This window comes from Ornithorhynchus anatinus, chromosome X5, assembly GCF_004115215.2.
Source record: "Ornithorhynchus anatinus isolate Pmale09 chromosome X5, mOrnAna1.pri.v4, whole genome shotgun sequence".
Taxonomy (NCBI): Eukaryota; Metazoa; Chordata; class Mammalia; order Monotremata; family Ornithorhynchidae; genus Ornithorhynchus; species Ornithorhynchus anatinus.
In genome coordinates this window covers 2,491,179-2,503,612 of record NC_041753.1, presented here as the reverse complement: position 1 = coordinate 2,503,612, position 12,434 = coordinate 2,491,179, and the positions used below count along the sequence as shown (strand labels likewise).

Sequence of the window (12,434 nt, the reverse complement as noted above, 5' to 3'; positions counted from 1 at the left end):
TCCAAGGCTTCAATTACCATCTCTATGCAGATGATTCCCAAATCTACATTTTCAGCACTGACCTCTCTCCTTTGCTGCAATCTTGCATTTCCTTCTGCCTTCAAGATGTATTATTTGGTTGTCCTGGCAACAATTCATATTAAACATGTCAAAAACAATTCCTTATCTTTGGTTTTGTGGATAGAACATGGGTCTGGGTGTCAGAAGGACCTGGGTTCTAATCCCGGATCCTCCACATATCTGCTGTGTGAACTGGGCAAGTCACTTAACTTCTCTGGATTTAACTGCATTTCCTTACATCACCTGTAAAATGTGAATTAAGAGTGGGAGTCCAATGTGGGACAGGGATTGTGTCCAAACTGATTAATTTGGACTCCAGTGCTTAGAACAGTGGTTGGCACATAACAAATGCTCAATTAGTACTATTATTATTATTATTCCCACCCAAACCCAGGCCTTCTAGTGTCCTTCCAACACCACTATCCTCCCTGCGTCATAAGCCCATAACCTTCGTATTGTTCTCGATTCCTCTCTTTCATTTCATCCACATATTCCATCTGTCACCAAATCCTGTCAGTTCTACCTTCATAACATTGCTAAAATATGCTCTTTTTCTCTCCATCCAAACTGTTACCATGCGGATCCAAGCACATGTCCTATTCCACCTGGACTACTGCATCTGCCTTCTTGCTGATCTCCCGACCCTCTGTCTCTCCCCATACCCATCCATGCTTCACTCTGCTGCAAGGATCATCTATCAACCCAAACAGTCCTTGTCTCCCCACTCTTCAAGAACCTCCAGTGGCTCCCCATACACCTCTGAATCAAACAGAAACTCCTTTTCAGCTTTAAAGCACTCAATCAGCTCTCCCCATCATACTTAATCTCACTAATCTACTACAACCCAGTCTGCATACTCTACTCTTTTGGTGAGTGTTTACTCACTCTGCCCCCATCTCGTCTATCTCTCCGCTGACCCTTTTCCTGTGTCCTCCCCTTAGCCTGAAACTCCCTTCCTTTTCTTGTATTCCAGACCACCACTTTCTCCACTTTCAAAACACAATTAAGGTCACATCTTCTCCATGAGGCCTTCCTGGATTAAGCCCTCTTTTCCCCAGCTTGCTGTCCCTTCTGCATCAGCTATTCACTTGGATCTGTGCCCTTCAATCATTTGATATTGATCCCATCCCCAACCACATGGCCCTTGTGTACATATCTGTAAATTATTTATTATAAGTTATTTATTTATATCACTGTCTGTCTCCCCATCTAGACTGTAATCTCGTTGTGGGCAAGGACTCTGTCTGGTAATTCTGCTGTATTGTACTCTCCCAAGCGCTTAGTTGAGTGCTCTGCATATAGTTAGAAGCAGCATGGCCTAATGGCAAGAGCACAGGTTTGGGAGTCAGGGGTCATGGGTTCTAATCCCGGCTCCGCCACTTGTCAGCTGTGTGACTTTGGACAAGTCACTTAACTTCTCTGTGTCTCAGTTACCTCATCTGTAATATGGGGATGAAGACTGTGAGCCCCACGTGGGACAACCTGATGACCTTGTATCTACCCCAGTGCTTAAAACAGTGCTTGGCACAGTGCTGGCACATAGTAAGTGCTTAACAAATGCCATTATTATTATTACTATTACATAGGAAGAGCTCAGTAAATACCATTGATTGATTATGTCCAGGACTGTGGGAATGTTTGGCACCAAATGGGATTTTCCTTTTCCCAGAGAGTAGAGCCCTGGAGAGTTTGTGGAGTTCTGCCTGCACCAGGTGATTCCTCCCTGAAGGTCACGGGGCACCAGGGCAGGCTAACTGACATCTAGATTCAGCTCACCAGCTGCATTTCCTGCTCATCATTTTCTCTCTCACTCTTCCACTTTCCTTTGGGGAGTTCTGCCAGTGACTGATAAGACGTTCAAATAATAATAATGTTGGTATTTGTTGAGTGCTTACTATGGGCAGAGCACTGTTCTAAGCGCCGGGGTAGACACAGGGGAATCAGGTTGCCCCACGTGGGGCTCACAGTCTTAATCCCCATTTTACAGGTGAGGTAACTGAGGCACAGAGAAGTTAAGTGACTTGCCCAAAGTCACACAGCTGACGAGTGGCAGAGCGGGGATTCGAACCGTAACCTCTGACTCCAAAGCCCATGCTCTTTCCACTGATCCACGCTGCTTCTCAAATACGGCCTTTCTGTTGGAGGGTGGCGCCCACCAGAGTAAAGTCCTGGAACTGATCCTGCAAAAGGGACTTTAGTTTCTGGTGAGGTTATCCTGGCCACCATCAAATAACGGAGAACTGCCCTGCTGCTGGGACTGCTGGCTGTGACTGCAGATTCGGGCTGGTGAGTCTTGGTGGACTTTACTCTAGGGGGTAGGAGCTGAACTGTGGGGAAAGTCTCCTGGAAACTGGAGAGGGGGTAACCACAGGATGTAGAAAGTAATGTTGTGGAGACAGGAAATCTCCTGAAGGTTGTCCCTACACCAGAAAAGCTAGTTAGGAGTGGCCAGGTTGGGGGATAGAGGGGTGCCCAGAGGAAGGGGGTGGAGGGAAAAGACCAAACCCCCCAAACTCACTGGAGTGGGCAGGGTCTCTTCTTCCCCCCGACACTGACTGCAGTTCCTGGGTTTTTCCGGAAGCACCCAATCCATGCTGCCCCAGAGGGATTGGGCACGTGAGGGTCAGTGGTGGTGGGAAGGGTGGAGTAACATGAATGGTGGCAGAAAACAGGGGAAGAAGAGAAGGGAGAAATGCCCTCACTTGGCCCCCTAACTCTAATCCTTCTGACTCCTGAACTTCTCCTTCCTTTCACTTACAGAAGTCCTCACCCAACTTCACCCTAGGACCAGAGATGCTGGAGACAGAGAACCCAGGCTGACCTGCTACCCAGTCCTGTTTTCCTCCCCAACTCCTGGGGACTTCTGCAAACAGGTGAGTGGCCTGGGGAGACAGCAAGGTGGCTGGAGAGGGAACAGGCAGAAAGAGGAGGCTGTGGAGAAGGACTAGAGTCCAGGGTCCCCCCAACCCCTCTGTTCCCACTGGCCACCTCCAGAGGGCAATAGTGGTGAGGGAAGGAGAATAGTGGGGAGTGAAGAGAAAAGGGGAGTATCCATTGACCTCATTGCTGACCCCAGCCTCAAACAGCAGAGGAGCCCTGGAGGGAATCATGGAGAAGAGGGGGCTGGAGGTGGGGGTGGCAGATGGGCAGAAAGGTGAAGGAGTGAAATTGTGTTGTTACTCTCCAGCCTGTGGTGCACAGGGGCAGGGGTGGAAGGATTTGGCTGCACATAGGGGAATCCATGGATTCTATATCCTGCTGAAACCCATTGCCAACATTGGAGCCCAGAAACACATCAGGCAGACAGACTCCAGAGCCTGACTCTCCCCATCACAGCCTTCCTTTCAGCAGCGGAACCTTGTCTGGATCTCCCTGCCAGGCATGGGAACAGTGAGGCCTAATGGCAAGAGCCCAGGCCTGAGAGTCAGGAGAACTGGCACCTTGTCTGCTGTGTTATCACATGCAATAATCCACTTTATTTTTCTGGGCCTCAGTTTTCTCATTTGTAAAACTGGATTAAGATAACTTTTTCTCCTTTCCCATTAGAATGTGAGCCTTATATCAGTTAGGGACTGTGTTAAATCTGATCACAGGGTGCCTACCCCAGTACTTACTGCAGTGCTTGGCACATAGTAAGCACTTAATATGACAGTTCTTCCTTTGCCCTTCTTTCTTCTCCTTCTCCTTTTTTTGTCCTCTTTTTCCTCCTTTTTCTCCTCCTCCTCCCTTTCCTCCTACTTTTCATCCTCCTTATCTTCCTCCCCCAACACAGAAAATATCCCAGAGCCCCTGCTGAAGTCAAACCACCAACTCTCATGTCAGTGTTCTGCAGCTGCAAATGTCCAGGAGATCCAGGCTGAGGGACATTTTTCTGACCCTTTTGCCCCTGCTGTAGTGAAGAGCAGATCCAGGTCATCTGCCTGACTCACCCTGAGGGACAGAGACTAGGAGTGATCTGGGGGAGGCTGGGAGTGTGAGAGATTGGTATCTGGGCACCTGGGGGGGGGCAGAGATTTGGTTTGAGACAGTTGGTGGAAGCTGAACTGCACCAATGTTAGATCTAGGAGTCTCCCACTGCTGTGTGCCCCATTTGCCAGATACTTTCTGGCTCTCTGATGGTGAGTGACAGGGATTGACTGAGCCACCGTTGTCTCCTCAAGACCCCAGTGATGAAGAAGATGGCAGGTTTCCCAGAATCCTTCACATCCAGATACCTCCTCCTCCTCTTTCTCCAGCTGCTTACACTGGGCTCAGGTAGGAGTTTCCATTCCTCTTCACTGCTCCATGGGGACATTTCAGATAAAGAACAAACTCCCCTGTGGGTCCTCAGCATGAACATTTCTCTCCAGAAATCAGATCTGAGGGGATTATATATCTTCTCTCAACTGAGGATGCCCCTGGGGTCTTCAGAGGGGGGACCAGGGGTGGTTCTGTCCTTCCCTTTAGGGACAAATATATACCCTCCTTTTTGACTGTTTTCTTTTGTTCCAGCTCAGTTTACTGTGATTGGACCTGCTGAGCCTATCCTGGCCCTGGAGGGGGAAGTTGCTGAGTTACCCTGTCACCTGGAGCCTAAGATGAATGCTGAGGACATGGAGGTGCGGTGGTTCCGATCTGAGATTTCCCCACCTGTATATGTATATTTGAGAGGGCAGGAGCTGGGCACAGAACAGATGGAGGAGTATCGAGGGAGGACAGCACTGGTGAGAGATACCATCGATTATGGGAGTGTGGCTTTGAGAATAAGCAGTGTCAAAATCTCTGATGAAGGACAGTATCGCTGCTTTTTCAATGATGGCATAGTGAATGAACAAGCCCTACTGGAGCTCCAAGTGGTCGGTGAGTGCCTGGTTTTTCCTTATGACTAATGGGGGATGTTACTTTCCTGGTCTGAGGCAGCCTCCCAGGCTGCCATGTCCCTACCAGAATTCCCTTCTGTTCCAGGACCTTATAATGTTCACTTCTCTTGCCCAGTGTCACAATCTGCTGTCCCCAACCCCCTTCTGGTTCACAGGCAGCACTGCCCGGTGCAGTGGTTCCATGGAACAGGGTCAGTCTCTTCCCGAATCTGTTTCCGGGCTGGATTCTTAGGAGGCCCAGTTACTTGGTGCTATGATGGGGCTCAGGGCAGGTCACCCCCATCACATCTACTTCACTGGCCTTTCCCTCAGGAGATATTCATGTTTCCTAATCATGTTTTCCCTCTTACTCAGACTGTGAGCTCCATGTGGGACAGGAACTGTGTCCAGCCTGATTATCTTGCACTTATCCCAGCACTTAGTACAGTGCTTGGCACATAGTAAGCACTTAACAAATACCACAATTAATAGTATAGTTATTATTAATAATAAATAATAATAATGTCAGGGTCTCTACTGACCATGGGGCCATGCAAGATTAGGGCAGGACTTTATTTTGGGGGCCCCAGCACAGTCTGTTTGGGATGTGTCAAGGCCATGTCTGGGTCTGGGTACACTCCATTATCAAGGGGACCAGTCAGGGGTCACATGGAATCGGGGAGGTTTAGGCAGAAGTGGTGTAAAGTGAGGTCAGGCTTGGTTGGGGCAGGGTCTGGAAGACATCAGGAATAATAATAAAAATGATGATGATGTAATAATACTAATTATTATTATTTTTAATAAAGTGCTTATTCTGTGCCAGGCACTTGACGAAGCAGTGGGGTAGATACAAGATCATCAAGTTGGACACAGTCCATGTTCCACATGGGGGATCACAAAGTTGGAGAGAATAGTAATAATTACAATAATAATAATGATAATAATATAAGCTCGTTGTGGGCAGGGAACAAGTCCATCAGCTCTGTTCTATTATATTCTCCCCAAAGCTTAGTACAATGCTTTGCATGCAATAAGCGCTCAATCAATACCATTCATTGATTGATCATTAAGTGCTCTCTATATGCCAAGCACTTTACTAAACTCTGGGTAGATAGACCATAAGTTGATCAGACACAGTCTCTGTCCCACATTGGCTTAGAGTCTAAGGGTGTTGCAAAAGAAAGGGATCTAAGGCTTCATTCTGCTCTTCCTTTACTACCTTACCTATTAAGCTCCAATGACCCCAGTCTGCACATTTTCTTCCCTCAAAGCCAACCTACTCCCTGTATCTCAATCTCATTTTTCTAACCAAAAATCCCTTTGGTCATGTTTTCCTTCCTGCATGAAACTCCCTCCCCCTTCATATATGACAGATCACAACTTTCCCCATCTTCAAAGCCCTACTAAAATCACATCTCATTCAAGATTTGCCCTCCTTTCTGCCTTCCCTATGCACTTGTGTCTGTTCCCTTGAAGCATTTTGATACTCCTCTTCCAGCCACACAACACTTATGTCTGTATCCTTATACCCTGCCATTTCCCTATATATCATTTATTTCAATGTCCGTCTCCACCACTAGCCTGTAAGCTCCTTATGAGCTGGGATGGTGTTTACCAACTCTGTAGTTTAGTAGTCTGCCAAGTGCTTAGGATATTTTTCTGTATGCAGTACACATTCAGCAAATACTGTTGATTGATTGATTGATTGAGAACAGGTATTGTATCCCCATTTTATAGACGAGGTAATAGAAGCACAGAGGAGATGTGACTTGCCCAACGTCATACAGCAGGAAAATGGTGGAGGCTGGATTAGAACTCAGGTCCTCTGACTTTCAGGCCTGTGCTTCTTCCACTAGGTTGAACGTCTTCCCTACAGGTTTTCAACAGAAGATTGTGAGCAATGCACACTGCTATGTGTGCAGACTTACATACAGACTTGAGTTGTGAAGGGGGCACAGGTCTGGATGGGAGTACTTGTTGGGGAAGGAAAAAAAGGAGTTTTAGATTGAGTTTAAAAGGGAATTTGGGTTCCAGACCAAGGTGGGAGCAGAACTCAGACCTTCCTCCCCATCTCGCCCTTCTTCTTCCCCTGAGAATCCCTGGGTAATGCACTACTGCCCCTCTCCCCACTCCTTCCTTGGGGGAAGAACTAGCAGGATGGACACAGAGAGGGCAAGCCTAAGAGAAAGCAGTGTTTTCCTGTTTCCATGGGGATGCTGTGCTGGGAGAAATACTTAAAGCCCAAGGATGTAGAGAAGGGGAGACAGACCATCCAACTAAGGACACAGGGCTCTCCCTGGGAATCACTAGAGGCCCCTTTTCTCCCACCCCACTGTTCCCTCTCCTCAGCCCAACCTGGCCAGGGAAACTCTCGCCCTTGGTCCTTACCCACAGTGACTCTGAGCTACAGCTCTAGCCCCTCTCTGGGGGAGGGGCAGGGAAAGAGTCAGAAGGAGACCTGGAGTCCCCGCCCTTGGTCTGGGCTTTTAGCGTGGCTTGGTGCAGATGCACAGCAAGGACTTGGGGCCCTTGTACTTTCCCTCTCCTGTGGAGCTCCAACTTCCCAGAAGCCAAGGAAAATGCTGAATTACCCCCTATTTACTTCTGAGGATATTTTTGTGAATTCTATTTCAGCTCCCCTCTTCCCTTCGAGTTTGTCTTTGATGGTGGCCCTGAGTGTGACCCTCCCTGTGTTGGGACTGCTCATCGCTGGGGGCCTCCTTCTCATCTGGAAACACTCCAGGGACAAAGGTAAAGGAACGAAAATAAACCCGTGACATCCTTATTACTTCAGGGAAGGCAGAAGGACAAAATGGAGAGAGGGAGGGCAGACATACAGGTGAGAGGTCAGAGGTTCCAGCTGCCTGGGAGGGGACACCAGCCCACCAGCCCAAACTCCCACAACTCACATCCTAATGCTCTGTTCCCCCCTGAGAAGGGACCGACTGACTCTGTGAGTTGTCTCACATGGAGTGAGGAGACAATAGGGAGCAGAAACCCCAGTCCCCCTCTCTGAAGTTCACATTGAAGCTGACCACTCCCTATCCCAATCCTGCCATCCAGTTCCCCCAGTGCAGCCACACTCTCAGCAGAGTGTGGAGATCTGAGCCCTGGGAGATACTGACTGGTAACAACCAACTGGCTTTTCCTGGAGATTCAGGGGACATTGATCACCATTCTGGATCTATAGATCTATGGGCAGTGATAATTCTTTCCAAGTGTCCAGTTCTCTGCCACATGCCCCAGAAGCAGAATTTTCTCACCCCAATCATCTCCTTCCCCCCTCCTCCCAACCTTACAATTCTCCAGTTCTGGAGCATACCTGACTTATTTCTATTCATTTTCATTTTCAGAGAAACTCCTACTCCAGCTCAGTAAGTTCTGTGCTTCTTCCATTTATGTCAGCTATGATGATAATGATGATATCTGTTAAGCACTTACTATGTACCAGGCATGTTCTAAGTTCTGGGGTAGATACAAAATAATTGGGTTGGGCACATAGGACTTATGGTCTTAATGCCCATTGTACAGTTGAGGTAACTGAGGCACAGAGAAGTGAAGTGACTTGCCTAAGGTCACACATCAGATAAGTGGCAGAGCCAGGATTAGAACCCAGGTCCTTCTGACTCCCAGTCCATGCTCTATCCACTAGGCCATGCTGCTTCTCTGATTATTTCATGTTGGGGTTTGTGTCTCCTCCACCAGCCCAGTGACGTCTCTTCTCCCTGTTCCCTTGCAGAGTGGAGTCGGGCCCAGTTACACAAGGGTGAGTGAACCTCACATTTTCTGTGGTCTCAGTTCCCTTCCGCCCCAGATGTTCTGGTCCTTACTGGCTCCTTCTCTGAGAACCAGAGCTGGAGCCATTCCCAGAACTTCTGCAGTCTCCTCTTCCTCTTCCTCCACCCTGCTACTCCTGTTAGGGGCCCCAGGAGGCTCCTAGAATAGCTAGAACAGAAGGGGGGACATGAAACAGCTGAAATCCAGGCTAGAACTGAGGATCCCCAGCAGAGACCAGGGGACCCTGGGTCCTGAGCCCTGGCAGGAGCACCTCAGGAGGATCTTGGGTCAGGACTGTTCTTCCTGAGGAAGGAAGAAGCAGCAAGAGAGTGTCTCTTCTGGACATCTCCAATCTGGGTCTGTATCCCTGTATCTGTTTGGACTCTGGACACTGACCCTGAGGGAAGGAGGGAAGGTATGGGGAAGGGTCAGTGTTTATATCATAGCAGAGGCCACACACACCCTCTGAGCTCACTTGTCACTACTCTTGCCCTTGTCTCCCCTTCCTCTGTCCACCACTCCTGGACACATCCAGCCAGTCACTGCTTCTGGACAGGGTGTCTGGCCGTAGAGTCCAGTGACATTCTCACTGCTGAGTCTAATTGTCCAGCCCAGCCCTATCTCCCCATCCTAGGTGTTGCCCCCAAAATGCAGTACTTCTCCCTTGGATCGGCAGTTCAGAGGTGGCTGGAGCTGCAGGCTCTGTGGGTTATCTGGAGGGAGGAGAAAGGAGAAGTGGTAGTCTGCTTCTCTTCTCCCAGTTTTTTGGTTATCCCTGAGTTTACTCTTTCATTTCCCCTTGGCCAACTCTGGAAATAGGGAAACAGGTCCTGGGGGTCCCAAAGTAACCGACCCTGCTAACCCTACAAACCCAGGGCCCTTAGCACTGACCCCAGAGCTCTCTCTGCAGTGGATGTCACTCTGGATCCAGACACAGCTCATCCGCAACTCATCCTGTCTGAAGATTGGAAGCAAGTGATACGGGGAGACACACTGCAGGACCTGCCCGACAATCCTAAGAGAATTGATGTGGAGCCCTGTGTGCTGGGCCGCAAGGGCTTCACCACAGGGAGACATTGCTGGGAGGTGGAGGTGGGAGACAACAGTGCCTGGGGTCTGGGAATTTGTAGGGAGAATGTGGGGAGAAAAGGAGATATCATCATGTCACCTGAGAATGGAATCTGGGCTGTGGCATTGTGGGGACAATACCAGGCTTTCACTTCTCCCCTCACCCCTCTCTCCCTGACCACACGTCCCCGCCGGGTGGTGGTTTACCTGGACTACGAGGCTGGAGATATCTCGTTCTTCAGTGGGACTGATGGATCCCACATCTACTCTTTCACTCACGCCACCTTCTCTGGGACTCTTCTGCCTGGCTTTTGCCTTTTGTCTAATCATCCAACCCCTCTGACTATCTGCCCTGTTCCTGGAGTTGCTGAAGGAGAAGCTGATCCTGACCCTGGCCTGCCTATTCTCAGGAGATCCTAGTGACCTCCCCTTCCTCTCCCAGGGGCTGGACTAGCCTCCGTTGCTGGGGATGGAGAGTCCCTCTCCAGGTCCAATGCCACGTTGCTGCCCCCACCTTCCTGCCATCTCCCCCCTGCCTCCACTGGATTTAGCATTTAACATTGTACTAAACGCTGAGGAAGGTAAAGCTAATCAGGTTGGAAACAGACCCTATTCCACATGGAGCTCACAGTGTTAATCTCCATTTTACAGTTGAGGTGTCTGAGACACAGAAAAGTTAAGTACTCACACCTTAGAGAGGTGGCAGAACCAGCACTAGAACCCAGGTCTTTCTGACTCTTTGGCCTGCGCTGTATCCACGAGGCTATGTCAGGGCTCTAAGGCTCGCCCTGGAGCTGGCTAACAAGGGCAGAGCTACCTACACTTTACCATCAGCTATCTCCATCCACTGTCTTTGCTGTACTCCATGCCCCAGTGGGAAAATGAAGGACAGGACCGGAGATTGTGAATGGTGCCACTTCAACCACCAGCACTAAAATCAAATTCTCTGTTCACGTTCTCATCCTGAGTTCTCAGACCTGAGGCTCATCAATCAATCAATCAATGCTATTTATTGAGCACTTACTAAGTGCAGAACTATTCTAAACTCTTGGGAGGGTACAGCAGATTAGCAGACACAGCCCTGTCCATAATGAGTTTACTGTCTAGAGGGGGAGAGAAACATTAATATAAATAGATAAGTATATAAATAGATAAGTAATTTATAATACATCATTTAAGGATATGTACATAAGTGCTCTGGGTTTGGCTGTGGGAGGAATATTAAATGTTCAAAGGCACAGATCCAAATGTATAGACAACACAGAATGGAGAGTGAGCCGTGGAAATGAGGACTTAATCAGTGAAGACCTCATGGAGAAAATGTGAATTTAGGGAAAGGTCATCTGTCATTTCTGATGGGAGACTCTATCCCTGAGCACCTGTGTGAAGTGCACTCAACTGAGCATGGATTGTGCGCAGAGCACTGAAGGAAGTGTTTGGGAGCTTACGATGAGCATTACAGACATCACACCTGCTCTCGAGAAATTGACAGGGGAGAGCAGTAGGCAGAAATTGTATGAACAGGATTAATAGATGAAATAAAACCATTACAAACATTGGCTAATTTGTGTCTGTTGAGTTGTCATGAACATTTTAGTGGGGATTGGTGGGGGAATGGGTCCTGGAGGAGGAGGCGTTTTAACTGGGGCTGTGGAGGGAGGCAGGGAAAATGGGCTCAATGTTTGGGATGTGTCAGAGGTGAGAGGAAGGCATGGTAACAAGTTAGGCTTGGAAGGAGTGAAGACTGTAAATTTGAGTGAATGAGGACACTGGGAAGGTGAGAAGGAGATAGCCGGGGGAGAGTCGAAATCCAAAGGGTAGAAATATTTCCTTTTTCTGGAGAAATGCAAAAACACTGAAGGTTTTTGAAGAGCTGAGTGAAGTGCTCTAACTTTTGGTCACTCAATCAAATCATTTTAAGAACACAATCCCCAAACAAGGAGGTAGAAAAGCCTAAATGGGAGAGAGGCTGGAGGCTGGAAGACTAGTGAGTTGTAGTGATGCTACCGGGAGATGACAAGAAAATGACCTGGTCTAGTGGTTTATTGGGTGGGATGAAGGAGAGAATGTGGAAAATTCTGTGAGGAAAAACCAGCAGGATCAAGTAGCAATGTGGAGAAGCAGTGTGGCCTAATGAAGCAAGGGCCTGAGGACCTGGGTTCTAATCCTAGCTCTACCATTGTCTGTTTCGTGACTTGGGCAAATCACTTGACTCCTCTGTGTCTCAGTTTCCTCACCAGTAAAATATGGATTAAGGTAGAGAGCTCTGTGTGGGTCACAGAGTGCGTCCAACCTGATTATCTTTTATCTAGCCGAGCATGCCATAAAATACCATAAAATTACCCAGAATTCTCTTCGGTTCAGTGTTGTCTTCAACTCTACAAAGTTGTTGGTAGTATCCCGGTCTATAGGTGCTTAGGCTTGCATCCTGTAATATCTAAATAAAGGAAGGAGGCAAATTCAGTTCTCAGAATTCTCAGAATAGTTCACTGTTGACCCTGGATTTCCCATTGGTGGAAAGACCTTGAGAATTTGGGAGTGGATTAGGGATTGCAATAGGGAATGTGCATGTTGGAGAAGGTAAAAATATTTAACAGACTCATTGAAGAGAGAAGAGAGTTTTAAAGAGAGGCTGGGCGGGGTAGGACTGGACTTGGGTGTGGATCAGGGGTGGAGTGTGTGTATGGCTTC

The 12,434-nt window shown here is 48.4% G+C and overlaps 2 protein-coding genes across 2 annotated transcripts; both read left to right on the top strand.

The window, feature by feature from the left end:
* Positions 1–2,769: 2,769 nt before the first annotated feature.
* LOC120638160 (butyrophilin subfamily 2 member A2-like) lies at positions 2,770–4,928 on the top strand. Its single transcript, XM_039910844.1, has 3 exons — positions 2,770–2,933; positions 4,221–4,314; positions 4,552–4,928. The coding sequence occupies exons 2-3, from the start codon at positions 4,230–4,232 to the stop codon at positions 4,926–4,928; spliced, it is 462 nt and encodes a 153-aa protein (XP_039766778.1). The 5' UTR covers positions 2,770–2,933; positions 4,221–4,229.
* Positions 4,929–6,703: 1,775 nt separating this feature from the next.
* On the top strand, positions 6,704–10,792 carry LOC120638159 (butyrophilin subfamily 1 member A1-like). The gene is made up of 4 exons (XM_039910843.1): positions 6,704–7,649; positions 8,252–8,272; positions 8,638–8,664; positions 9,586–10,792. Exons 1-4 carry the CDS (start codon positions 7,106–7,108, stop codon positions 10,161–10,163), a joined length of 1,170 nt encoding a protein of 389 aa, XP_039766777.1. The 5' UTR covers positions 6,704–7,105; the 3' UTR covers positions 10,164–10,792.
* The last annotated feature ends 1,642 nt before the right edge of the window (positions 10,793–12,434 follow it).

Bases quoted from the DNA above. Each gene is read 5' to 3' on its own strand.
- LOC120638160 (XM_039910844.1), top strand. From the start codon at position 4,230: ATGAAGAAGATGGCAGGTTTCCCAGAATCCTTCACATCCAGATACCTC. The intron at 4,315-4,551 runs GTAGGAGTTTCC...CTTTTGTTCCAG, and splicing joins GCTGCTTACACTGGGCTCAG to CTCAGTTTACTGTGATTGGA.
- LOC120638159 (XM_039910843.1), top strand. From the start codon at position 7,106: ATGGGGATGCTGTGCTGGGAGAAATACTTAAAGCCCAAGGATGTAGAG. The intron at 8,273-8,637 runs GTAAGTTCTGTG...GTTCCCTTGCAG, and splicing joins GAAACTCCTACTCCAGCTCA to AGTGGAGTCGGGCCCAGTTA. The intron at 8,665-9,585 runs GTGAGTGAACCT...CTCTCTCTGCAG, and splicing joins TCGGGCCCAGTTACACAAGG to TGGATGTCACTCTGGATCCA.